Below are 27,703 nucleotides of genomic sequence, written 5' to 3'. Positions count from 1 at the left end.
GCCCTTCGTGTGGAGGAGGACGGCCCCGAGGTGGGATGAGGTCAGTGACTCAGCTCTTCCTATGGAGGAGGACGGCCCCGAGGTGGGATGAGGCCGGTGTGCTCGCAGCATCTGTGCTGGTGCCCTGGCGTCCCTGTTGGACTCTTGATGCGTCCTAAGGCTCAGTGGTCGTGCAGCGCGCTTGAGCTCCTGCAGGTCCTGCTTTAACTGGGAGCCATGTGCTGCCAGTGTGGACAGGTGGACTTAACATGCCCAAACGTGTCAGTAGGGCTGCCTGTTCACACGGGAGGTGTGGGGGTGCAGCACCTTGTCTTCCTGCTTCAGACCATAGAATCCCTCGAAATGCCACCAAATTGGGGGGCCTGTGAGTTTGGGGGTTTCTCATGTGTTTATGATTTTTTTAACTCTTATTTGCTTTTTTATTGGAATATGGCTGATTTACAATGTCATGCTGGTTTCTGCTGTACAGTAAAGTGAATCAGTTATACATACACACATGTCAACTTTTCTTAGATTCTCTTTCCATGTAGGCTATTGCAGAGTACTGAATAGAGTTCCTTGTGCTTTACAGTAGGTCCTTATCCGTTGTCTAGGAGGGTGTATATGTCAGCCCCAGTCTCCTAGTTTATCCCTCTTTGTTTTCTACATCTGTGACTCTTCTGTAAATAAGTTGACTTGTACATTTTTTTAACACAGTGCTTTATTTAGTTTACTGTTACTAAAGTAGCAACTAGTCAAAACCAGTCTGCAGAACATTGTCATCTTGGGGGCCAGAGTGATGCTTCATGCAGTACTGAGATGGTCCATGCTTCTGAGGACTCCAAGCAGAAGCAGGTTCAGTGTGCCCCTGAGGCTCCAGCAGGAGAGACACAGGGCTCCTGCTCTGGGGGGGAGTGGGGTGGTGAGCAGCCAAGACAGGACCCCATGGGAGGAAGCGCTGAGTGACACTGTTGAGGGAGGCAAGAAGGCGCACAGCAACTGGGGAGCCGCTCCCACCTGAGAGCATGACCGCGGGGGTGGGTGAAGCCAGAGGCCCCAGGGTGATCACAGCAACAACCACCACCCAACCAACTCAGCCAGTGACTCAGCGACTCGGCCCCTCACTGATGGCCAGGCAGAGAAAGGCTGGCCAGTTCCAGGCATGGAAACTTCATATCTCAGCCTCTGGCGCCCCATACAGATCTGGTGTTCAGTAAGAAAAGCACAGGATTCACAAAAGAGCAACAGCTTCCTGCCAAGAGACAGAGCAGCAGAGCCAGAGTCCGATGACCTGAATGTTGAAACTGTCAGGCGGACAGTCTGAGTCATTAGGGTTAATGTGTTGAAGGCCCTTGGAAGCCGTGCAGAACAGATGGGCCCTCAGTGGAGTGGGGGGATCTGCTTGGAAGGACCTTCTAGGAGACACGATCATGGTGACAAGAAGGACACCCTTGACAAGCATGACAGCGCTGCGTGACAAAGGTGTGTACTGGCTTCAGCCTAGGGAGGAGGCGCTGGGGCCACCAAAGAGAGGGATGGGGTAAAAACCCAAAGAATAGGGTACCTCGGTGTGGGGCAGTACCCAGCAGTTGGAAGGGATGATAGTAACTTTATAATGAAAAAAAAAAATTGCAGATGCAAGCTTTCTCAGAGAACCCCAAGCAGAATAAATAACAAACCTACTCACAGCAGAAAACTCCAGGACACATTTTCAAACTGCTAAAAAACAGAAGAATTTATAGGCACACATTGCATGCAGAGAAACAAAAGTGGGAATTCTAGCAGCTGTCTCATCAGAAACTGGGAGCCGGAGAGAGTGGAGCAATGTCTCTGAGATGCTCAAAGGAAGAAACTGGCTTCCCAGAATCTACCCAGAAGAAATTTCAGAAATGAAAGAGACTTTCAAACTGAATAAATTCATCACCTGCAGATGCACACAAGAAGTGCTGAAGGAAGCTCTTTGGACAGACCTGGGTCTGCACACAGAAAATGATTTCTAGACTTGAAGGTAAATATACATGGCGTTGTTTTTCTTATTTTTAATCACTGTTAAGATACTGAGTCTCTAAAGCAAAAATAATACTGATGGATCATGGGCTTCAGGACAGTGACACGAAGATGAAGCAGCCAAAGGAACTGAGGCTGTTTGTGGGTTAAGTGACATCAAGTAAAGGTGTGTGTTGCAAATAGCTCTTGCAAAAATGTAGAGAGGGGTAAGCATGGAGACCAGTGTTTAGAGAAAGTGCAGAGTGGTGGTCACCTGGGGCTGGAAGTGAGGAAGGGGGAGATGCTGGCCAGAGGCATGAACTCTCAGGAGTGAGACTGACACGCTGTGACACTGTGTCACATGAGAGATCATCTCACAGGGTCCGGAGGGTTGTGGTCAGGGGTCCAGGTGTTCCTGGACCACGCCACGTAGAGCATATCCCAATGTATAAATGTGTCATGTGTCAACTTGCACAGTGTTACCTGTCAGTTACATCTCAGTAAAGCTGATCGTAAAGACAGTGAAGTGGGGCGGGCAGTCTGAGTTGGATCCCCAGAGCCCAGGCTGACCCACTGCCTCATCCTGGCCAGCCGGGTATAGCCACAGTAAGTGGCCATAGTGGGTGAGTGCTGAGTAGTCGCTACAGACTCTGTCATCCCTACCTTCTCAGAAGAGCTTCCTGAGCTCTGGGCCTGGAAGACATGGTGGCCTCAAGGAGGCCAGTGGGGACTGGTATCCCGGGAACTGGGCTGGAGCTGCAGCAAGCAGCAGGAATCAGATCCATCAGAACAGAAAACATGGATAAGATGGTACTTAAAAGTTTCAGATTTTCTTTCCAACAAGGAAACTCAGTCTTTTTTAAAAAGGCAGTGGGGAGAGGATGCCAAAAAAACCCACATAAACTTTTACAAAAGACCAGTGGAAAAACAGCAAAAGATTATTTTTGCCTGTGGAAAGCTATATAGTCAGGCACGCATTTCCCTGTTTTCAGCAGCTCCCACTCCCCCCCTACCCCCTGCTTCAGAAGTCTCCCCTGGGGTTCAGAGAGCTGCAGAGGAAAGGGGAGTCTGCACATCTTTGGAACAAGCCTATCGTCACGTCACGAGCACATCGGTGCAGCTCAGAGCTGTGCCAGGACTCTGCTGGCATCCAGCAGGGCTGCCCAGAGACTCTTGCACCAGGCCGTCCGTGTTGCCACAGGAGGCCCTCTGAACACAGGTCAGAGCTCTGCCTTCAGACAGCTGAAGCGTGTTTTGGCCAGGATGTATCCCCCCACTCTCAAGGGTTAAGGTCCTAACCCTAAGAACCTCTAAGCACGACACTATTTGCAGGCTTACAGACATCCTCAAGTGAAGTCATGAGGGTGACTGGTGGCCTTATAAAGGGAGATTTGGACAGAGACACGCATTGGCTGCTTGCAACCCAGGGTGAGGGCGGGGCAGCCCTTCCCATGACTGCCAAGGCAGGAACAGCCCGACACCTGGGTGGGGAGGCAGGAGGGTCCAGAGCTGAGACCGCCCAGTCTGGGAAGTGGACAGGGTCTGTTAACAGGGGATGGGGAAAGAGGGAGTGTCTTTTCTGTCTGCACCTCCAGGAATGTGTGTGTGAAACTTTGGTGCATGTAGGTGTGCCAGGCAGTTTGGGGAGATACAGGATGAATGGTTTGCATAATCTTGTCTTTATCTTTGTAGCTGCTTAGAATAGTTTTGTATTTTCAGGTTTAAAGGCTACTAAAATATAAGTTTCATTGCTCATATAGATATTGATATATATGTATAATATATGTAAAATATATAGAGAATATATATATATATCATATAGATACTGATATAAAAATATGGGCTTCCCCGGTGCCTCAGAGGGTAAAGAATCAGCCTGCAGTGCAGGAGACCTGGGTTCGATCCCTGGGTTGGGAAGATCTCGTGGAGAAGGGAAAGGCTACCCACCCCAGTATTCTTGCCTGGAGAATCCCCATGGACAGAGGAGCCTGGTGGGCTACAGTCCATGGACTCACGAAGGGTCGGACATAACTGAGCAACTAAGCACACAAAATATATGTAACATCAAAAATTTGTGAATGCTCAGATACAGTGTTACCAGTCAAAATCCACAAAATTTACCAAGTAGGTCTGAAAGAAAAGTTGATGTAAAGAAAAATACTAAACAGTAGTGTAGGTTGGTGTTTAAATGAGAACACTCCCGCCCTTGAACCTGTGGCATGGTCCCAGGCTTTCCAAGCAGCTTGATGCCTGGGCTCAGCCTGCCTGCCCTTCTGTCCACCCCACGCCCCTGACTGGTGGGGACAGCGCTGCACATACACATGTACAGGGCACACAGAGACACGCTGCTTCACACCTTCCCGAGGAGACACGGAAGGGAATGGGTTTTGTGAGATCAATACAGGCTGGCACAGCCCTAGTGCACCATGTGTCGGCCACGTGCAGAGCCCGCCACCTCCGTCCACATGTGATCTCAGATCCGCGGAGACCAGGCTTGGAACCCAGGGGCAGCAGGAGCCGTGAAACTGGGTGGTCACCACAGGGAGACACGACCCAAACCAGGACAGTGAGGAGCGGCCAGTGTGGGAGGTTTTATTTCCGCGAAGGGGCCCCGGGGCTGAGTCCAGCAGGGGCGGTGCCTTTACTGCAGGTGCGTTGAAGTGACGGTGACCTACAGTGGAGATCTGGGATCAAGAACGGGGTCCCTGGCCCTTTCCTGCAGCTCTTCTCCCCTCCTCCCCCATTACCTCTTCCTCCCCTTCTGCCCACCCCCGTCCCCCACTTCTCTCCCTGTCCCCCCTCCTCACCATTCCCCGGTTCACGTGGCCAGGCCTCCTTCCTGCGCGGGCGTGTACACCGCTTCGATCCCGCCGTTCGCAGCGTGCACGCAGGGCTGTCCGGCTGCGCTCTGGCCGGGGCGCGCCCTCCTCTCTGTGCGCTCGGACCTGGGTGTCGGGGGCGCGCCTGCGCTTTCCTGGGTGGGCACCCTGCACTCCGGGAAGCAGAAGCTACACGTCTCCACCGGCTCGGGCGGCGCCCCTGCCACGCAGCCGGCTTCCATCCAGTGATCTGTGCAGGGAGGAGAGGGCGTTGGCCTCGGCGCAGACCCCTCGTCCTCTGCCCTCTCCTCGAGGCAGCCCGGCCACGCCCTCCCCTTCCGCTGGGGCAGATGTGCGGGTGCGGTCTTTACAGTCCCAAAGCGCCAGGGGACCCACCACCTCCGGTTTTAGTGCTGCGGGTCCCGAACCCCCACCCCACCCCCATGCGTCCCCCCACCCTTCCTCAAGCCCCTTCTCTTCTCGCCTTGATGTTTGACCTGGTTCATCTAGTCTGAGCGGGTGCTGCACCGTTTCCAGCCCCAGGGCTCTCTAGGAGGAGCTGCCTGGCGCTGTCCACTTAGAAATAGGGCAGGGCCAGGGCAGAGAGATGCCTGGGATCCCAGTAAACACTCACCCTTGGAGGTCTTGGCCTGCGTGGGACACGGCCCTGGGCGCGTCGGGAAGGAGACCTGGACCCCCCTCCTCTTGAGGAAGCAGGCCACGGCCAGCAGGAAGCAGCAGACGATGGCACAGAGACATAGGCCCAGCGTGCTGTAGACCAGGGCCAGTTGGTCAGCACTCAGCTTCAGCCCTGCAGGCGCTGCAGAACAAAGCCAGGGTGAGAAAGAGAAGGGCCTCCTGAGGCAGCTGTCCTCAGGGAGCGGCCCCTCCTCCCCCAGGCTCGCTCTTGCCCTGTCAGCCCAACGCAAGCTCTGTGGTTACCCTTCACCCCCTTGGAGGGCCAGGCTCAGCCTGCTCCCACCCCGGCCTGGAGTAGCCTCTGAGATGGTGGAGCTGGATGTCGTTTTTCTCGTCTCCTTTGGCGTGTGACTTGGGGCAGTACCAGAGGTGGCTGGGTGAACAGAGAGATAGCTACCCAGGGAGGGTGTGTATCTGTCTGACCTTGGGGGCACAAGCTTTGAGAGAGAGACAGTGCAGTTGCTTCTGAGTTTGGGGGGCAGGGGTAAAGCCAGGGGCCCTAGGGAAATGGGGCACTGGTCCCTCTGCCTCTCGGGGCCTGAGCCAAAGCCCTGCCCTCGACACCTGCCCTGGACCTCCCCCCACCTGGAGGGCCTGCTGCCCTCGGGTCATGCAGCGCTTTCTTTAGCATCTTCCAGATCCTCGTGCTCTGGGGGTGAGGGCTGGTCGCCTCTTTAGGGACTGAGGTGTAGTCCGTGGCTACATAGCTGTGAAGCGGAGGAGGCAGGGGTTCAGTGTGTTTGCAGGGTTGTGCAGCTGCTGCCTGTGTGCCTGGGGCCGGGTCCAGCACCACACCCATCGTGGTGACCCCCCTCTCCCAGACTCCACTAGACTGTCTCTGCACCAGTTCCGGCCACCGACAGACTCTTGCAGCACGGGGCCTTTGTGTCAGCCCCTCAGCGTGTTTCCAAGGCTCAGGCCTGTGGTCACGTGTGTCACTTGTTCATCCACAGGGAACATCAGAGTCGTGTCACCCTTCTGATGCTTGCAGGTTTCCATGTAGACCTTGTGTTCACTCTCATGGACGCATCCCGGGGGTGGAGTGTGGGGCAGACGGCAGCTCCATGTTGAGCTGTTTGAGGAGCCTGACGGTTTTCAACAGTGGTTGCACCGTCTTACAGTCCATCTTGCAGGAAACAAAACTGAGCCTCAGAATCACCATGGTCCCAAATGCAGAGGTGCAATTAGGGGCAGGCCTGATGGACTCCAGGCCAGGGCCTGGCCAACCACACACAAACGTGATGAACGTGGACATTGATCCTCTTCCTTACACACACTCCCAAGAGAGAGTTGTATAAAGTGACTGCTGGCCTATGCTGCCTTGATGTTTACAGAGCTCTGAGCGGGCTGGTGTCACCACCCCAGGCCAGCGGTGCTGACCAGAGCTCAGACAGGCCTTGGGTGGGGGAGGGAAAGCAAAGACCCTGTTTGAGGCTACAGATCTGGAGGCCGAGATTCTGAGAGGTAAGAGGATCCAGGGAGAGGTCACAGGGTGTGCAGAACCAGGTGACACCATGTTTCCCAGCTCCCAGGTCTCTCAGTCTGCTCCTACGCACCCTGGGATAAAGGGAAACTATCAGGCCGGCTGGACAAGCCTTCCCATCAGAGGCGGAATTACCAGCCACCAGCATCTATTCTCTGACGCTGCTCAGTACACAGAACCGCCAGGTCAATTCACAACCACACATCTGCATATTTCAGGTGTTTTCAGCATGAATTCCAACACTCAGACTGATTGGAGACTGGCTGCTGGCATTCGGAGATGGTTCCTGATTTCTGCCCTTCAGGTCAGGCTGGGCTGGGCCCCCCGATGCGCCCAGCAGAACGTAGTGAGGGTGACACAGGGGCTGTGCCCCAAGGGGGCCTGTCAGCTGCTACTCTGCTTTCTTGTGTGCCCCGAGCCCCCACGTGAGAAGCCAGCTGAAGAAGGCCCATGAAGAGTGTCCCCCTTGAACTAGAGTGAGGAGAAGCGTGGTTCAGTCACTGCAGCATCAGGGCCAAGCCTCTAGTTGACTCCATCCACAGCACCATCCACCTACCATGGTGACCCTGGGCACCATCAGCAGGGACCTGCCGCCCGAGCCCCCCTCCCCCCTTCCTCTCCTTGCCCAGACCTGCAGAACCAGAAGTGAGAACAGGGGTGGTCTCCTGCCATCTGAGAGAGAGTTCAGCTGCTTTCAGATGCCACACTAGACAACCTGAGCAGGGACTCTGCTTCTGAAAGGCAGGTTCTGCCTTCTCTCTGTCCCTCAGCCCAGACCGAGATCTGGGGCTTCCCAGGGAAATGGAATTAGTTCCTGCCTGGCCCCCCTGGCCCCTGCACATGCCTCACAGAGGCCCTGGCCCGGAGGAGAAGTGCAGTTAAAACCACAGAACATGTCGCCTTCCAGCTGCACCCAGGCTGGAGACGCGGGCATGCTTTCAGAGTCCCACGGACTCTGCACTATCACTTCCGGTGATGTGGATGCAGTCCTTGACTGGGGACCAGCTGCATGATGGATTCTGAGATGGGCCAAACCCCAGGGGCAGGGAGTGAGGAGGGAGGGGAAGGCAGGCACTTTGGGTACAGCCTGGGATGAGATGTGCTTCGATGGGAACACCTGGGAATCGACAACCCCACCTCCAGCAGGCATTGCTTCTAGGGAGAGTGCCCCAAACCTCGGTCTTAATGCCTTCTCTCTCCCATCACAACTCATGCATGTCACCCCTTCCAGACAGAAAAGCGGGGGGAGACTGCTGGCTCCCAGATGGGAGGACAGGGTCCTGGCTTCTGCTCTGCTTCCTGTGCTCAGTCACCAAGCCATTCAGGTCTGCAGCTTGGTTGCTGCCCTGTCTCGGCCCTAGTGACCTGGCCCTGGGATGGAGCGGCCTGGCCTGGTGCCTCGCTGTCTGCTGACCCCAGGCCCAGGGACTTCTGTCTGGAAAGGACGTGACCTCGGTGCTTGCCTGAGAACCAGGCCGGCAGGCGCAGTTCTGAGCACTGCCACCAGGGGCAGCGCTTGGTTCATTTCCAAGCAGGTTTTCCAGTGATCAATGCAAAGAAACAGAGGAAAACAATAGAATGGAAAGACTAGCGATCTCTTCAAGAAAATTAGAGATACCAAGAAAATTAGGGAATATTTCATGCAAAGATGGGCAGGATAAAAGACAGAAACAGTATAGACAACAGAAGCAGAAGATATTAAGAAGAGGTGGCAAGAATACACAGAACTATACAAAAAAGATCTTAATGACCCAGATAACCATGATGATGTGATCACTCACCTAGAGCCAGACATCCTGGAGTGTGAAGTCAAGTGGGCCTTAGGAAGCATCACTATAAACAAAGTTAGTGGAGGTGATGAAATTCCAGCTGAGCAATTTCAGATCCTAAAAGATGATGCTATTAAAGTGCTGCACTCAATATGCCAGCAAATTTGGAAAACTCAGCAGTGGCCACAGAACTGGAAAGAGTCAGTTTTCATTCCAGTCCCAAAGAAAAGCAATGCCAAAGAATGTTCAAACTACCACACAATTGCACTCATAGCAAAGTAATGCTCAAAATGCTCCAAGCTAGGCTTCAACAGTACGTGAACCAAGAAATTTCAGATGTTCAATCTGGATTTAGAAAAGGCAGAGGAACCAGAGACAAAATTGCCAACATCCGTTAGATCATCGAAAAAGCAAGAGAATTCCAGAAAAACATCTGCTTTATTGACTACGCCAAAGCCTTTGACTGTATGGACTACAACAAACTGTGGAAAATTCTTAAAGAGATGGGAATACCAGACCACCTGACCTGCCTCCTGAGAAATCTGTATGCAGGTCAAGAAGCAACAGTTAGAAATGGACATGGAAAAACAGACTGGTTCCAAATCAGGAAAGGAGTACATCAAGGCTGCATATTGTCAACCTGCTTATTTAACTTATATGCAGAGTACATCATGCGAATTGCCGGGTTGGATGAAGCACAAGCTGGAATCAAGATTGTTGGGAGAAATATCAATAACCTTAGATATGCAGGTAACTCCACCCTTATGGCAGAAAGCAAAGAACTAAAGAGCCTCATGATGAAAGTAAAAGAGGAGAGTGAAAAAGTTGGCTTAAAACTCAACATTCAGGAAACTAAGATCAGGGCATCTGGTCCCATCACTTCATGGCAAATAGATGGGGAAACAATGGAAACAGTGACAGACTTTATTTTTGGGGCTCTAAAATCACTGCAGATGGTGACTGCAGCCATGAAATTAAAAGATGCTTGCTCCTTGGAAGAAAAGCTATGACCAACCTAGACAGCATATTAAAAAGCAGAGATATTACTTTACCAACAAAGGTCCATCTAGTCAACGCTATGGTTTTTCCAGTAGTCATGTATGGATGTGAGAGTTGGACCATAAAGAAAGCTGAGCGCAGAATTGATGCTTTTGAACTGTGTACTGGAGAAGACTCTTGAGAGTCCCTTGGACTGCAAGGAGATCAAACCAGTCAGTCCTAAAGGAAATCAGTCCTGGATATTCATTGGAAGGACTGATGCTGAAGCTGAAGCTCCAATACTTTGGCTACCTGATGCAAAGAACCGACTCATTGGAAAAGACCCTGATGCTGAGAAAGATTGAAGGCGGAGGAGAAGGGGTTGACAGAGGATGAGATGGTTGGATGGCATCACCAATGCAATGGACATGAGTTTCAGTAGGTTCCGGGAGTTGGTGATGGACAGGGACGCCCAGCGTGCTGCAGTCCAGGGGATTGCCAAGAGTCGAACATGACTGAGCGACTGAACTGAACTTTCCATTTGATTTGTTCAACCCTTTACACTGTTTTCAGAACCAGTCTCGCCTGGAAACTGCTGCTGCTGGGCTGGAACTCTGGCGGCCAGACTGGCAGTGTTGTGACCATCCTGAGGGCCCTGGTGGCTTTGGCTCAACTGATGTAGCTGAGGGAGGACAGGATTTGAGCTTGGGCCCACGGCCACTGGTGCTAATGGTCAGGTCTGCCTTCTGGGGGAATGGGACAGACACTCTGGCCTCCATGCTATTGGTGGCAGCCAGACGCAGTGGAACGTTTGGCCAGCATTCCTGCGGCCCCAACCTAGCAAGTGGGCGGGCTGGGGAGGAGTGAGGTGGGTGCACAGGCTGTCTGCACCTCTTCCCTGGCTTCAGGCCTGGGGCAGCCCTCACAGTGGTGACGTCGCATGTGGCAGTGGCAGGGATGGGAATAGAAAACACTCCATGCCCCACGGTAAGCAAAAAGCCAGGGACAAGACCGACCACCAGGCTACCATGCCAGTGTGCCCCCAAGGAGCCCCCAAGGCGGGCACCGCCCCCACACACATGTGCCCTGATTTGTGAGAGAGGAGCCTTTGTGGATGTGACCAAGTTAAGGGTCTGGGGAACTTCCCTGCTGGTCCAGTGGTTAAGAATCTGCTTTGCAGTGCAGGGGCAGGGGCCGGGAAGTTCTCACATGCTATGGAGCAACTAAGCCCATGTGCCACAACTAGAGAGCCGCCCACAACTCACCACAACTAGAGAAAACCTGCTGGCAGCAACAAAGACCCAGTGCAGCCAAAAATAAATAAAGTTGGGGGAAAAAAGAATCCATCTCACAATGCAGGGGGTGAAGGTTCAGTCCCTGTTTGAGGAACTAAGATCCCACATGCCACAGAGCTATTAAGCCTGAGAGCTGCAGTTACTGAGCCCTGGAAGATCTTGCATGAGGCAGGGAAGATCCTGTGTGCTACAACTGAGACCCAATGCAGCCAAAACAAAACTTTTTTTTTTTAAATGTAAGGATCTGGAGGTGAGGCCACCCTGGATGAGAGTGGCCCTGAATTCAATGACAAGTGTCCTTAGAAAGAGGAATACAGACCCACAGAGAAGCCCTGTGAAGACAGAGACAGGAGGGAAGTGGCCACAGGTGTGGCCTGGAGGCCCAGCCCAACTAAGCTTCCACTGTTCCCATCAAACAAAGGAATGGCCTTTCCGAGAGATGTGGAGTGGGCTGAGGTAGGGGTTGGCAGGGTGTGGATGAGGGGGGGGCGGGTGCAGGATGTGGGGAGCAAGAGGGGATGGAGAGAGGTCAGCTCCGTTGTGTGACCATCCTCCACGCCCCACCCCCGCCCTCAGGACCCAGGGCCTGGACTCGGCACCTTCTGTTTACCATCCTTGCCAAGCCCCCCTCTGGCCTCACCTGCACACACACGTGTCGGGACACAGTGGGAGACACGTAAGCCCCAGACCTCCAGAGGGACACGGTGTGGGGCAGACATGGCCTGTAGGCCCTGATGAGTCTCCGTTTCTCTGAATGGGATTGGGGGTCTTGCTAACAGGTTGGCTGTGCTGGTCCCTCATGGCCCTGGGTTCTGAGAGCTCATTTAGAGGCTGTCAGGAGACACCCAACTGTCTGGTCTTTTTTTCTTCTGTTGCTTTCTTGCCCACAGACTTCTGTAAACTTTGCCCAATTTTTCTTACTGTGATGACCACCCCGCAGTCTGGCTTCTGGTTATTTGCATGCATGGGACTTCCTGCTTCACAGTCCCTCCTAATTGAGGCCTGATGCCTGCCTTCCACCCACTTGGACCTTGAACAAAGCGCAGGCCAAACACAGCAGGAGGCTTACCTGGAACCGCATCCAAGCCTCTGTGCTCTGGCACCTGGTACCTCCCCAGGCTGTCCGCTCGGGTTAGGGCCTCTCCGGCCCGCTGTCTCCTGACTTCTGGTAGAAGGCTCACTTGGCTCCTCAGCGTGTTCTCACAGTAGTGTGTGCACTGCTTGGGGTGACGTCCGCAGATGGAGGCACAGCTGACGCAGTCCCTCAGGAGCAGGTCATAGTACCTGCCTTGCTCTTGGCGGCAACTGAGGGACTCTGGGAGACAGAGATCAATAATGTTACTGGGTGATGGACACACACAGGACCTGCAGGTCTGACCTCAAAGGGCATCTCAGTGAAAAAAAATCCTAGTCCAGTTCCCTAAAAGCAATTCCAGAGCAATCCCAGTCCTTTTCCATGATACTAACACTAGACAGTACCTTGTCCACTGTGTACAGTTTAGCTGCACTGTATGTGTTTTGATGTGTAGTATTTTTTTCTATATCTAGTTTAAAATGTTATTTTTATTAGTATTTGTTCTTTGCTCTACATATGATTTAAAAGTGCATTTCCTAGTACTAACCATATAAGGATTTTCTAGTTATATTTTAACATTGATATCTAAGTTATTATGTTGTCACAGGAGTTCTTTACTTGGATTTTTCAAATCTCATAAAGGAGAAGCATATCTCTCTTTTTTTTTTTTTTGAGAAGCATATCTCTTATAAATACAAGGAATGGAGAAGGAAGCCAGCATACCCCTTGGTGAGTTAGGGAGGGGCCTGGACAGGAGGTGGGAAAGCTTGAACGACAGTGTTCTTCCTATCCTAATAATAAATGAGAGTCACAGGAACTCAAACATGTATCACTACCAGAGGCAGAATCGAAGCAAAACAAAGGTCATTCACACTTGCTCAGAGAGCAGTTCTGAGTGCATTACAGACCTGCCTTTCTGTAGGGCGGGTCTCCTTTGTCTCTAAGGAGGATTCTGTTCTATGGAACTGTGACCTGCAGGCAGGTTTGCAGGCATTTTGGAGGCAGCACACGACAGAGGCCCAGAAGCCAGACCTTGAAGCTACTCAGGCTTGGGGCACACTCATCCCCACTTCATGTGGCAGCTGGGCCTCTCTGTGACTCAGTCTCCTGTTTTCCAGGAGAGGGGTAATCACAATATAATATGGTGATTTCTTACAGTTGCTATGAGGATTTGAAGTCCCCAACACAGTGCCTGACACATAGTGAATAATGCTCAAGTTTAAGTAGAACATTCACCACGCCTCTTTGCAATGCAGACAAGCCAGACCTTATGTCCTTTTCAGAGTAGAGGACAAGACCAGTGAGGTGTGGATCTGAGACCCTCCCTTGCCCTGCCTGGACCTGGGCCCCTGACCCCCTCAGGGAAGACTCAGCAACCACCCCTTGTCCTGCCCCAGGCCTGGACCCCCAACCCCAACACAGGGGGAGTTAGCCTAATGGTGGCCTTGTCCCAGGGTTGCCATGACCTCCTACCCTCCTCGGGTCCCCCATGTGCCTGTGTAGGCGACAGCTCCGCAGGCCACCACCCTCACTGCCAGACCTCACAGACTCCCCACTGGACCTCAGTGTTTCTGCTGTATTTTCTGGGTCTTGTGCCTTTGTCCACACTGGTCCCTTCTCGGGGGATGCCCTTCCCCCTCATCTGGCCTCCACATCCTCAGCTTTCAGTGATCAATCTCAGGTGGTACCTCCTATAAGAAAACTTCTGTGCTCCTCAGCCCATCAGCAGGTGGTGGTCCCTTCCAGTCGTGGTGCTTTATGGTTCCTCTTTTAACTATGAAACTATGAAACGTAGTCATTTCTATTCCTCTTTCCAGGGTTTGTCGGCCAACATAATGAATGATCACCTCACTAATGGATAGTGGCTCAGAGTCATGGTGTTGGTGTCAAAGAGTCATTTTTCAAATCCTATCTCTTCCACTGTTATGCTGTGTGTTCTTGAGCAAGTCACTTAGCCTCTCTGAGCTCCACTCAGCCAGTATTTATATGAAGTGTGTGTCAGGCACTGTGCTAGGCTTAAGAAAGGAATTGAGCCCACAATCTAGTGGTTGAGACACACATAAAACAAACCCACAGGAAAGAACATGATACAAGTCATGATGAGTTCCATCAGGCAAGAAAAATACACTTGTCAAGACAATCAGAATATGGCATGAGTATAGACGATGTTAAAGAATTACTTCTGGGAGTGACAAAATGTTGAGCTTGTATTTTGAAGGCCTATGTATTAAGGATTCATGATCCACTATTCACAGGTCAAATGATATGAGTTCTTGGATTTACTTTAAAATACACAAGTTAAAACATTGGGGACCAAAAAAGCAGTATTTCTAAAGCTGCTGATAGGTAGATGGGTTTGTTATACTGTTCTCTCTGTTTGCTATCTTCTGTAGTAAAAAGACTCAGAAAGAAGTGCAAGCAGAGAATGGAGGAGGGCCCACTCTCCATCCGGCAGTCAGAGAAGAGCTCTGACTTGGTGCTGAGACCTAAAGGTCAGGCAGGAGGAAGCCCTGGTTAAACATCCCTGTGCAAAGGCGCTGAGGCAGGAAGGAACAGGGCACCCCGGGGAAGCTGCAAGCTGGCAGGAGGGTCAAGCGGCAGAGGGTCCCACATTGTCCATCCTCCTCCACCCCCCCTCAGGCCCCATGTGTGAGGAGTAGAGGCTGCTCGCCTCCAGCGAGGGCCTGGGCCCCAGAACTCACTGCAGAAGGCCGCACAGGTGCGCGGAATCTGGCTGCTGCAGGTGGGTTTGCAGGAGACGCAGGTGTTCAGCAGTGAGTCCCAGTACAGCTCTTCGGGGCAGGGCTCCATGGCCACCCCCCGCCGCGGGCCCTGTGGGGCTGAGAGGCGGGAGCGTGAGGGCAGCTGGAGGCCGGAGCCCAGGCGGCCTCCCACTCTGTACGTGGAGGGCGAACAGACAAAGCTGGCCTCCTCCCCAGCAATGCTGCTGGGCAGCCGGCGCCCGCCACGCTGAGCCTCAGTTTCCCAGCCGGGACTCGCTGGTTTGGAGGCCTCTCCTGCGACAGTTCGCCCTGCTCGGCCCTGTTCTTTGCCCTTGTGGACGCGCGCCTTCATGGGATCCTTGCGGGCGCTGGTCCCTCCGCATACCATGCTCTTCCTGCTCCGCGGCTGCTCACTTCCTCCTGACCCGTCGGATCTGTTTCAAGTTCGCTCTCACGGGGAAGCCTTTCTGACACCCTGTCCTTGACCCCCATCTGCATGGACTCCCGTCACTGACTCCCGCTCCCTGGTGTCTCCCCGGTAACCAGCAGTGCCTGGCAGGCACAGGCGCTACGTGTTTGCTGCTGGGTCCCCAGGATCTCAGGGGTGCCTTGGACATCGTAGGTGCTCATTAAATGAATGAATTAGAAAAGCAGACCGAGCCAGTGCCTAGCAAAGAGCAGGCACTCAATAAATGTCCGTTTCCATCCCTTCTGCTGAGACACACAGTGACACGTCTCAGAAGTGCAGCCTGACAAACCTATCCATGTATGCACGCCTGTGCCACAGCCACCATGTCAAGGTGGTGAATGTTTCTTGCCCCCTGGTGAGTCTCGTGGGCCCCCCACTCAACATCTGCTCCCAGCGGTGACTCCTGGTCTGAGCTTGAGAACTACAGGCCCACAGGATGCTGGCATCACCCAGTCTTGAACTTCTGTGTCTGGTTCTTTGGCTCCACAAGGCGTCTGGGACTCATCCCAGCTGGTCATGCGTTGTTGAGTCTTCTCTAAATTTCTGTCTGATTTCATGGCATTTGCATCCCCAACAAATTCTCTTAAACGTATCGTGAGGTTTTTGCTTATTCTTTAATGAAAAACCACTGAGAAAAGACCAGCGGCTCCCACTTGACTTGGCAGCTTAAGCACAGGGGCTTATGTTCCTTCCCTCCTGAAACCAAACTAAAAGGACCAGAAAAGAGGGCTGTCCTCGGGGGCTTCCCTTGTGACTCAGTGGTAAAGAATCCGCTTGCCAATGTAATAGAGGTTCGATCCCTGATCCAGGAGGGTCCACCATGTTGTGGAGCAGCTAAGCCCACACACAACTACTGAGCCTGTGCTGTAGAGCCTGGGAGCCACAACTGCTGAAGCCCGAGTGTCCTTGAGCCCGTGTTCCACTCAAGCTCATGCTCCACAATGAGAAGCCCAAGCACCGCAACTAGGGAGTAGCCCCCGCTCAACGCAACTAGAGAAAAGCCTATGCAGCAATGAAGACCCAGCACAGCCAAAAAAAAAGAATAAATATTTTTTTAAAAATATAGTCATCCTCAAGAGTAGAATGGAAGAAGTAGCTGCAGCAGGGGAAAATGACAGCAACATCTTGGAAGACGGAAAGCAAGTGGCCTGGGGTGACTGGCTTCAGGAGATGTCTTTCTCTTTTGAAGTTCAGAGTTGGGTCACCGAACCTTAGGAAGCTCCTGGAGCTGGAGGCTCCAGTGCCTCTGACAGCGGGGATGGAGTGCAGAACCGTGGAATAGGGTTGGGGAAACTTTACAGAAAGAGGACTTGACCCCAGGCAGGTGATGGCCCCTCACCCACTCAAGCAGGAGGTTGGGGGTCTCCTCAGACACAACTGAGGGTGGCTTTGAGGTCCATTGTCCCCGCAGCCATACCTCATAAGTGTCATGGTTAGGTCTGTAAAAACGTATCCTTCCCCATTCTGCAAGTGGCAGAAAACCAGCAGACTTGGCTCTGGAAAAACTGACCCAAAGGAAAAGGCCTGGAGGCACTGCCTGGGAGATTCTCTCAAGAAAATGACCACACTGCTGCCTGACCATTCAGAGCAAAACTTCTACATGAAAACCCTGTCTGTTTACCTACAACTTCCAATCAGCTGTCAGGGCCACAGTCTGAATTGTAAACCACAGCCAGGAGTCACCAATATTGGAAAACCACCTCTGCATGAAAGAGACCTGGGACAAAGCAAGCACAAGAAACCAACCCCGAGCAAATAGAGACAATGCAGGGAACAGAGGAAAACTAAGAGACAATCAGTAGACATCCTCAGAAAGAGAACTTTTGCATCCATGAGAAAGATAATGTGCTACTTTTATTTTAGTTAGGATCTTAGTTCCGCAACCAGAAATCGAACCCAGGCCCTTGGGAGTGAAAACACGGAGTCCTAACCACTGGATGCCAAAGAGTTCTCAATGATGTGCTACTTTTAAAAGAATAATCTGCATTGAACAAATAAGAATGACTAGAAGTTTTAAAATATAATAGCTAGAATCAAAACATCTATAGAAGTGTTATAAGATGTACTTAAAGAAACATCCCAGGAAATAGAGAAAAGATATGAAAATATGGAATTATTTCAGGAGATATAAATGTTGACCAATGGCAGTTTCAGAGACATGTTTGAAAGACATTAGCCTTCAGATTCAAAGACCCAATCAGGTCTCCTGTACAATAAGTTCTCTCAAACCAAGACCCATCATCATGAAATTCAGGAGCAACAGAGACTTGGGGAAAATCTTTGTCAGGTCACTGGCTGACTGCAGAGATGAACAGAAACTTTGGTGACCACACACAAGGAATACATACTTTACAAAAATAGTTCGGAAAAGTCACAAACAGACTCCAGCTCACAACAACAACAGCAAAATCAGCAATCCCTGAGGAATGAGGGAATTAAATTTCCAGAGTTACCACAACATAATGCTCAAAATATTCAGTTCTCAAAAAAAGTACGGAACATGCAAAGAAACCGGAAAATATGGCACATTCACAGAGGGGAAAAAAAAATGATTTGACAGAAACCATCCCTGGGGAAACCTAGACATTGGAAATACTATTCAAAGATGTTAGATCTACTGTCTTAAATGTGTTCCATGAGCTAAAGGAAACCATGGACAGAGAACTAAAGGAAATCAGCAAAAGGATGTATGAACAAAATGAGGATATGAATAAACAGAGCAATTGTAAAAAAAGGAACCAAAGCTTGGAAGCAGCCAAAATGCCCTTCAGTAGATGACCTGATAGATAAACTGTGGCTCATCCAAACAATGGAATTTATTCAGCACTAGTAAAAAGTGAGCTTTCAAGCTATGAAAAGACATGGAGGAAACTTAAATGAATATGACTAAGTGAGAAAAGCTAAGCTAAAAAGTCTACACACTGTGATTCAGCCATATTACATCCTGGAAACAGAAGACAAATCAGTGGTTGTCAGGGGTTGAGGGGAGGGAGAGAGAAAGTTGGAGCAGAGGGGACTATACAGAGCCATGAGACTCTTCTGTGTGATACTGTCATGGTGGGTGCAAGTCATTATACATTTGTCAGCAGCACCAAGAGTGAACCTGATGTAAACTGGAGTTTGGGTGAAAACGATGTGTTGAGGTAGCGATGTGCCACTTTAGTGCTGGTAGTGAGGGAGGCTATGCTTGTGTGGGGATAAGGAGTATATGGGACTTCTCTGTAATTTCCACTCAACTTTTCTGTGAACCCCAAACCATTCTCAATATTCTATTAAAAGATGGAAATGAATTCTGGAATTGAGAAGTCCAATAATTGAAATGTAAAGACTCCCCAGAGAGGTTCAGTAGCAGATCTGAGTAGCCAGAAGAAAGGATCAGTGAGCCTAGAGATAAGACTATTCAACTATTTAGAATGAGAAGCAGAAACAAAGAATGAAGAAAAGTAAACAGAACCTGAGGGACTCATGGGAGTCCATCAGATATACCGCCGTATGGAATCATTTGGAATTCCAAACCCCAGGGAGAAGAAATAATGGCTTGAGACTTCCCAAAACTTAGGAAAGACATGTATATACGTGTTTGAGAATCTCAGTGGACTCCAAGCAGGATAAACTTAGAGACCCACACTGAGTCACACTGTAGTAAAATCGTGGAGATCCAAAGACAAGGAGAGAATTGTGAACTATGAAAGCAACAGCAGAGAAACTAACTCCTCCCTTATTCGAAGAGTCAGACATTTAAGGAAACCTTAGCTGGACTGACTTAAAAAAAAAAAAGAAGAAACCCAAATTACCAAAATCAGAAATGAAAGTGGGACAACTGGTACACATTTTATAGATTTTAAGAGAGTATTGTGAACAGTTGTGCACCAACTGATTGGGTAATCTAAATAAGTAGACAATTCCTAGAAACATGCAATCTATAAAAACTGATTCATGGAGAAAGACTATCTGAATAGACCTATAACAATTAAGGAGGGTGAATCAGTGATCAGAAACCTTCCGGCAAAAAGCCCAGGACTCGACGGCTTAACTGGAGAATTCTACCAAACATTTAAAGAAGAGTTAAAACTATCCTTCCCGTACTCTTTCAAAAAGGTTGAAGAGAGAGCACTTCCCGAGAATGAGTGACCAGTGAATAGGCCAGCATTATACTGATGACAAAGTCTAATAAAGACGTTGTCAGAAAAGAAAATTGCAGACCAATATGCCTTATGAATATAGATGTAAAAATTCTCAATAAAATATTAGCCAGTCAAATCCAACAGCATGTTAAAAAAAATTATACATTATTACCAAGTAGGATTAATTCCTTCCCAGAATACAGTGCTATGTTCAACATATGAAAATCAATTGATGTACATTACTACAGTACAAGAATGAAGGAAAAAACTACAGGGACATCTCGATGCAGAAAAACCATTTAACAAAATTCAGCACCTTTTCAATGAATGAAAGCATTCATTGAAGTGTGAATAGATGAGAACCTCCTCTACATGATAACAGCCATATATGACAAACCCATAGTTGACATCACACTCAGTGATGAAAGATTGAAAACTTTTCTCCTATGACTGTTAACAAAACAAGAATGACTACTCTTATTACGTCAATTCAACAAAGTACTGGAAGTTTCAGCCAGAGCAATTAGGCAAGAAAAAGAAATAAAGGTATTCAAATTGGAGAGGAGAAAGTAAAATTGTCTGTTCAAAGATGACATGATCTTATATGTAAAATCTAATAATTTCAAACACTGAAAACTATTAGAGATGAAAACTCAGCAAGGTTGCAAATACAAAATCAACACACAAAAATAAGTTGCATATACATATATTTGCAATGAATGATCCTAAAAGGAAATTAAGAAGACAAATCTATATACAGAGGCATAAAAATGAGTTAAATAGTTAGGAGTAGGAAGGACTTCCCTAGTGGTCCAGTGGCTAAGACTCTGTGTTCCCAATACAGGCAGGGGACGCAGGTTTGATCCTTGGTCAGGGAATTAGATCCCGCATGTTGCAACTAAGACTGGCAAAGCCAAATACATATATAAGTAAACAGTTAAAAAATACTTAGGAGTGAATTTAACCAAGGTGGCAAAAGAAGTATACCCTGAGAACTAGACAACATTGCTGAAATTAAAAACGATCCCAAAAAACACACCCCATGTTCATGGGTTAGAAGAGTTAATGTTGTTAAAATGTCAGTACCACCCAAAGTGATCACAGATGCAATATAATCCCTAAGAAAATCCCAATGACTTTTTTACACAAATAGAAAAACCCCCCTCCTAAAAATTCCACTTGACCCTGAATAGTCAAAACCACCTTGAAGAAGAACAAAGTTGGAGGGCTCATACGTCCTGATTTCAAAACTTACTACAAAGCTAAACTAAGCAGTGTGATGATGAAATAAAGACAGATGCTCAGACCAGTGAATAGAATGCATGCATGCATGCTAAGTTGCTTCAGTCATGTCCGACTCTTTGCGACTCCATGAACTGTAGCCTGACATTCTCCGCTGTCCATAGGTTTGTCCAGGCAAGAATACTGGAGTGGGTTGCCATGTCCTCCTCCAGGGAATCTTCCCAACCCAGGTATCAAACCCATCTTATGTCTCCTGCATTGGTAGACGGGTTCTTTACCACCTGGGAAGCCCAGTGAATAGAACAGAACCCAGAAGTAAGCTTTCCGTCTGCGTACAGTCAACTGATTTTCAACAGATGGAGGAGAGGGAAAAGCAAGTCCATTGCAGCCAAGAAGTGCAGGTAGAAATTCTCAGAGTGGTGGTGGAGAAAGTCCCAGGACTTGGCAGGAGGCCGAGCGGGAGCTGTAGCTCAGCTAAAATAGGTGGGAAGCGGGAGGAACATCTCCAGTGGAAACGCAACTGCAGATAAGGGAGTCTGGTTACCCAGTTGAGAGGCTGGATCTACCGCAGAGCTGGGGGTGAGTTACTGAGGTGAGCTGCACATGGCTTAACTATGAACACAGTTTACATCATCATAACGATTGAACACCAGTTGGGGAATAACTCAGACTTTGAATTGTGTTTACTGTAGAATAGTCACTCACCCGTGACAGGGGACACCCTTCGACCACTGTTGTAAACAAGGCAATGACAGGACTTAAGTGACAGGAAGGAAGGAGGGAGAAAAACTACAGAGGGTTTTGCATTTGGGGCAAATGACTTAGCTGGCAGCAAAGTGAGCAGTCTCTCCTTGAGCACCTGGTGGGCTGGGGGGGTCCGAGAGAATTTGAGCAGTTTCATCATTTGGGGCGACACGTGGGAAAACGACAGTGTTTACAGTCTCTCTTTTATGAATCAGGAAGGAGGAGGAAGAGGAGAGGAGGAGGATAAGAAGGAAGAGAGAAAGGTGGGGATGACTGTTCCTCCTGTTGTTAATTTCGGCCTCCTGTTGGCTCATTCTGAAACCTGATTTGCCGTGTTTCAGCGACAGAATGTGTGTGATAGCAGCAGCGCCTGTGGGGGGTGGCGACTGGGGGGCAATGCAGCTGAGTCACCACAGTCAGCTTGGGAAAGCCGGGCAGCACCGCCCTGGTTTTCCTATTCTGTAAACTGGACTGTGTGCACTCCTTTGCAGAGGAGGTTTCCTTAAGGACATGCATAGAGTTGACCCAAGACATAGTTGCCAGGTGGTAGTTATTATTTGGATAAAGTGGTTTAAAAACATAATGGATTAATTACAATCATTTCATAATCACCAAACTCGTGCTCTAGACCTGAAAACTGCCCCCAGAACCTCAACTTGTGGCTGAAACACTGTAATTTCACAAAGACATTTGTTCCTGCGCTGCCATGTCGCTTGAGGCCTCTGAGATATCTCAGGTAAGCCTTCCTGGATGGCCATGTAGTCTGAGCACCCTCTACCTGGTGGCATTTCTTTCTTTTTAATATTTATTTGGCTGCGCTGGGTCATTGCAGCACTTGGAATCCTTAGCTGCAACATGCACACTGTTAGTTGTGGAGTATGGAATCAAGTTCCCTGACAAGGGATGGAGCCTGGGCCCCCTGCACTGGGAGTGCGGAGTCTCAGCCACTGGACCACCAGGGATGTCTCAATCTGCTGATGCTTCTTATTTTGAATTGGATATTTGGGGGTGTAGCCATCTGCCTGCTTACACTGTCTCCTCTGTCTCTGAGCCCACTATAGTGGGCATCCATAGTACCAGGCGCAAGGAGGTCCTGAGCAGATGCTCACAGAGCCATCCTCAGGGAGGACGGGTGGAGTGGGAAGCAGTCCTCCTTCCTGCACTGTGAGTCCATTGATGCCCTGATTGTGATGCTGCTGAAGAAGAGGAGTGAGGATACTCTCTCTCTCTTGCTCTGGAAAGAACTCTAAGATATATTAAGCGGAAAAACAAACAAAAACCAAGTTCCATAACAGCATGGCTCATAGGCTCCCTTCTTCTCTTTCTTTTTGCAAAAAGGGAGAAAGTTCTAATCTACATTTACGGGTACATATATAAAGAAACACTGTAAGGAAACATAGGAAACCAAAACCAGTGTTTTAAAGAAAATACTTAAGAATACATTGAGTGAAAGAAGTACAAAATTTGTACATTGAAAACTACAAAACATTTCTGAATGAAGACCTAGATAAATGGAAAGATATCCCACATTCACAGATGGAAAGACTTAATAGTGATAAGATAGCAATACTCTTGAAATTATTCTACAGATTCAATGCAATCCCACTCGAATCCCCAGATGGCTTTTCTGCAAAATATGACAAGCTGATCCCCTAAAATCATATGGAAATGCAGGAGACCCAGAAGAGCTGAAACAATCTTCAAAGAGAGCAAATTTAGAGGACTCACACTTCCCAACTTCAAAATGTACTACAAACCAGCTGTAAATAAGAAAGTGTGGTGCTGGCATAAGGACAGACATGGGTCAATGAAATAGAATTTAGAGTCGAAAACTAAAGCCTAGCATTTACAGTCAGTTGGTTTCCAACAAGGGTACCAAGAAGATTCAACAGGAAAAAGTATAGTCTTTTCAACACATGGTGCTGGGACAGCTGGATAGCCACTTTCGTTAAGAGTGAATGTGGACCTCTGCCTCACACCAGAAAGTAACTCACAGTGGATCATAGACCTACCTGTAACTAGACAACTTTTAGAAGAAAACAGGAGTAAGTCTTCATGCTTTGGGGCTAGGCAGTGTGACCAGATGCACAAATGATTAAAGAGAAGATTGAGAGATAGGGCCTAATAAAAATTATAAACTTTTGTGTTTCACAGAACACCAAGAAAATAAAAAATAGTTCACGGACTTGGAGGAAATATTTGCAAATAGAGTATCTAATAAGGGACTTGTATCCAGATTATAGGAAAAAAACTTTTGCAACTGAATAATGAAAAGACAAATAACCCAGTTTAAAAATGGGTTTGGGAGTTAACAAGACATTTTTCCAAAAAGCTGTCTGAATGGCTAACAAGCCCATGGGAAGATGCTGAACGGCATTTCTCGTCAGGGAAACAATCAAAACCGAACTGAGCCACCTGCTGGGATGGCGGAAATGAATGCGCGGACAACAACAAGTGTTAGGGAAGATAGGGGGGAACGGAACCCTTGTGTGTTCAGCAGCATCTTGAAAACAGTACAGCCACTTTGGAAGACTGTCTGGCAGTTCCTCAGAATGTTAAACACAGAACTGCCATAGTAATGTAGTAGTGTGTGCTCTGTCATGTCAGACACTTTACGACCCCATGGACTGTAGCCCACCAGGCTCCTCTGTCCATGGAATTTTCCAGGCAAGAATATTGGCATGGCTTGCCAGGTCCTCCTCCAGGGGATCTTCCTGACCCAGGGATCGACCCTGTGTCCATTGCATCTCCTGCGTTGCAGGCAGACTCTTTACCACTAGTGCCACCAGGAGTCATAAGAGATGCGGTCCGTCCATACAACGGGATGTTACTTGGCCGTAAAACGGTGTGAAGTACTGACACCCTGCCACATGGATGAACCTCAAAATCATTGTGCTTGTGGAAGAAGCCAGTCATCAAACAGCACGTTCCATTTTTAGAAAATGTCCAAAATAGGCGAATCTAGAGACAGTGGTAGCCTAGGGCTTGCGGAGGGGAGGACTGAGGCGTGCTGAAAATGCTCTAAAATTAGATTGTAGAGATGTTGCGCAGCTCTGTAAATATACTGAAAACACTGTGTTGTAGACTTTAAACCGGTGAACTTTATGTCATGTAAATTCTCTTAACAAGGCTGTTTATTGCAGAAGAGACAGGAAAACTGGGCAGATGGAGGACCTGGAGGAGAGGAAGGCTGTGTTCTGTACCTTTTATACTTTCTGGGCCCCCAACCTGGGACTGGCATCTATTCATGAAGCAAAGGACCTAAATTAGGGGTTTGGGGTTAGCAGATACACACTACTATATATAAAATAGATAAACAACAAGATCCTACTCTATAGCACAGGGAACTATCCTCAGTATCCTATAACATCCACAGTCGTCTTGCTCTACAGCAGTAATTAACACAAACATTGTAAATCAATTATACGTTAGTTTAAATAAAAAAGCAAAAGGGCCAAACAGAATTGAAGGGAGACTCCTGATGATCCTTCCTTCATTTGGGGAGAGAAGGGGGACACCAGCCACCCCCCAGCCCTCTGGGAGGTGATGGCTGGTGGACAGAGGTAGATGGGATGCAGGCAGCCTAGGCAGCCACCAAGACTCACTCATGGTCGAGAGGCACGGAGCCACTGGGCCTGACGGGGACATAGAACACACTTGGCCAGATGACAGCCGCCCAGCTGACCAAAGGGCGTTGTCCCTGCCCACTCCTCCTCCACCCCCAGGACCTACGTAAGGTTCCAGAACCATCCTCAGCCCCAAAGAAGGGCAGGAGACACCCGAGATTGACCCTGGCTGGCAGGATAGAAGCAGTGCTGACCACAGGGAAGGACGGAGGGCTCTTGCAGGCCTGGGCTCCCCTGCGCCCCAGCCGTCTGCCGTCTCCCTCACATGCCTAGTCTCGTAGGCGCTGGATCGAGAAAGGCCCCTGTGGTCAAGTTAGTTTGAAAAATGCTGGGCTAAGGAAAGTCAGAGTTTAGTTTTGTTGTTTCCAACTGCAGTCCTTCTCAGAGCCTTCGCCTATGGCCCTTCAGGTGGGGCTCTGGCGGGTTCAGGGTTCTGGTTTTCTCAGGGATGTCTGGTAGGGCAGAGGCAGACCTTTGTTTTACAACCGAGGGAAAGGAGCCCAGAGAGGTGAAGGGGCTCCTCCAGGGTGAGATCTTAACCCCCGAGCAGGCATCAAACCCAGTCCCCTGCATTGGGAGGGGAAGTCTTAACCACTGGACCACCTGGGAAGTCCCACCCCTTACTCTTGTAGAATATCTCTACTTTCTTTAATGTCCTTTGGGGTTTTACCACTTCTACCAAACAGGTGGGTTAGATCATTTAAAACATTTTTTTTCCCCCAGGCAAATACACAGGCTTTCCTAAGGAGTTATAATTAACAACACATCGAGTCAGTGGACCAGGGAAGCCAGGCCCAACTCTGCTGCTCCTTGCGGGCTCTGGCAGTGCCAGGCCCAGGTCTGGCAGCTTCTGACTTGTGGACTTGAGGGGTCCACCCTGTGTCAAAGCGACCCCTGGTCCCCGCCTGGTCCAGCTCCTTCAGAAGTCTTGTATATTCGAGCCTGTATCTGGGGACACGTCTTGGGATGTGGCTTTTCCCCACAAAGAGAATCACAGAAGGGCACTGCTCCCTGCCCGGCGTGTAAGAATGGAACAGCCTGGCTCTGCACAGCGAGGGACCTGGGTGCTGCCTTCTGCTTTGGCGTTTGAACAAACCTTCAAAACCTCCTCTGGTAAAAATTCTATAGGATAAATGATCTGGTTTCTTAGGTTAAAGAAAAGCAGCAAGGGAAAACATGAGGCATGATGGGAATGTTCTAGATTAAAACATGTAACCAGAAGGATGGCGATTGGGTCCTGATTTGAACAAACCAGCTGGAAAAAACACAATACAGCCGGGAAGTGTGAACACCGGCACCTGTGACACTGAGGAACCGTTCTTTGCAGGAGTTGTCCTGGCATGAGGGCCTTTGGGGTTTTGTTTTTAAGAGAGAGAGCCGTGGAGAAGGAAATGGCAACCCACTCCAGTATTCTTGCCTGGAAAAGTCCATGGACAGAGGAGCCTGGCGGGCTGCAGCCCATGGGGTTACATGACTGAGCATGTGTGCACGAGGGTGGAGGGAGATGGGTTGGTAGCAATAAAGTGGTAGAACTTAAAAAAAAAAAAAAAAAAAGAGAGATCCAGAGGTATTTACAGATCAAAACTATGATGGCCTTTGAAGGCCTTGGCAGGGCCAAGCAGTCCTGGAAAGCACATGCTGGGCCACGTCTGTTGGAGGCTCCTTAAGCTCTCCTACTTTTGCATGTGTTGACTTCAACATAGAATATCTTAAAAATGTCCTGGCCCACCCGGCTCTGGGTCCTGGGCAGCAGAGGAACTTCCTGCCCATGTGGCTGACCCTCCGGCCTTGTGGCTGCTCCCCTGGAAAGCAAGGCCAGCCCCCACCCTGGGCCCCCAGTCTCTAGGCACTCCACATGCAGGTGTGTAGGAAGACCCGAGCTCATCCATCTGCCATAGGTGCCATTCCCCCTACACCCCCAAGGCCACACGGAGCCCCCAGCCAAACCCCCTCGCAACCCCCCTCCCCGAACCGCCTTCCCGGCTACTTACTCGACTCCTCCTGGCCCGCCAGGCTGCGGCCACCTTGCCTTCTCCGGCCTAGGCCACTCATTACTCAGGACGTTTATTCTTAGCCCAGATTTGGTTAGTGCCCGGCTGTACTTCCTGGGTTTTCCCCCCACCTATAGGATGTAAATCAGCGGCTCCCTCCTGCCGCACCTGCGCTGTCTGTCTCGGCCAAGGGGGTGGACTCGCCTGATGCTCCAGGAGCCCTGAGTGCTCTCTGCTGAGCCCCTGGGTGCACTGCACATGCTACATCGCAGCAGGGTGGCCCAGCCCTCTTTCTCAGCAACCCTGTTCTCTTTCATTGCCCGGTCATCTCCTCCTCTTCCTTCTTCAGGCCCACCTCCTTCAGGAAGTCATCCCTGACTGCCCCCAGGTCAGGTGAATTATGATTCTCTGTGCTTCCCAAGCCCTGACCTGACTCCCAGCAGAGCAGTCGTGAGGCTGAACTAGAGGCGGACAGACTGGGCTGGGGTCTTGGCTCAGCCACCTCCCAGCAGGAAGCCATGGTGGCAGTTTAGTAGTTAACTTATCTGTACCTCTGTTTCCCCCTCTGTGAAGTGGGTGTAAAGGCAGCCCCTGGTTCACAGGTCACAGGTGGCGATGAGAAGGGGCTGAGTGCACCGTCAGGCCTCAGGGTGGTTCTCAGGGCCCAGCGTCTGGGACGAGCACCGCGGTCCCTGTCAGTG

General features: G+C 49.8%; 1 protein-coding gene across 2 annotated transcripts; it reads right to left on the bottom strand.

The window, feature by feature from the left end:
- Positions 1–1,597: 1,597 nt before the first annotated feature.
- TNFRSF13B (TNF receptor superfamily member 13B) lies at positions 1,598–27,243 on the bottom strand. Of its 2 annotated transcripts, XM_061143681.1 has the most exons (6): positions 27,003–27,243; positions 14,786–14,923; positions 12,078–12,323; positions 5,419–5,604; positions 4,773–5,034; positions 1,598–4,636 (listed from the first exon to the last, which is right to left on the bottom strand). In XM_061143681.1, the coding sequence occupies exons 1-5, from the start codon at positions 27,061–27,063 to the stop codon at positions 4,784–4,786; spliced, it is 882 nt and encodes a 293-aa protein (XP_060999664.1). In that variant the 5' UTR covers positions 27,064–27,243; the 3' UTR covers positions 1,598–4,636; positions 4,773–4,783. The 2 variants fall into 2 exon arrangements, with proteins under 2 accessions (XP_060999664.1, XP_060999665.1); XM_061143682.1 differs by lacking the exon at positions 14,786–14,923.
- Between the last annotated feature and the right edge of the window lie 460 nt (positions 27,244–27,703).

Source organism: Dama dama, chromosome 5 (assembly GCF_033118175.1).
Source record: "Dama dama isolate Ldn47 chromosome 5, ASM3311817v1, whole genome shotgun sequence".
Lineage (NCBI taxonomy): Eukaryota > Metazoa > Chordata > Mammalia > Artiodactyla > Cervidae > Dama > Dama dama.
Note: the sequence above shows the minus strand (reverse complement) of the source record. Positions and strands in the feature narration are given on the sequence as shown.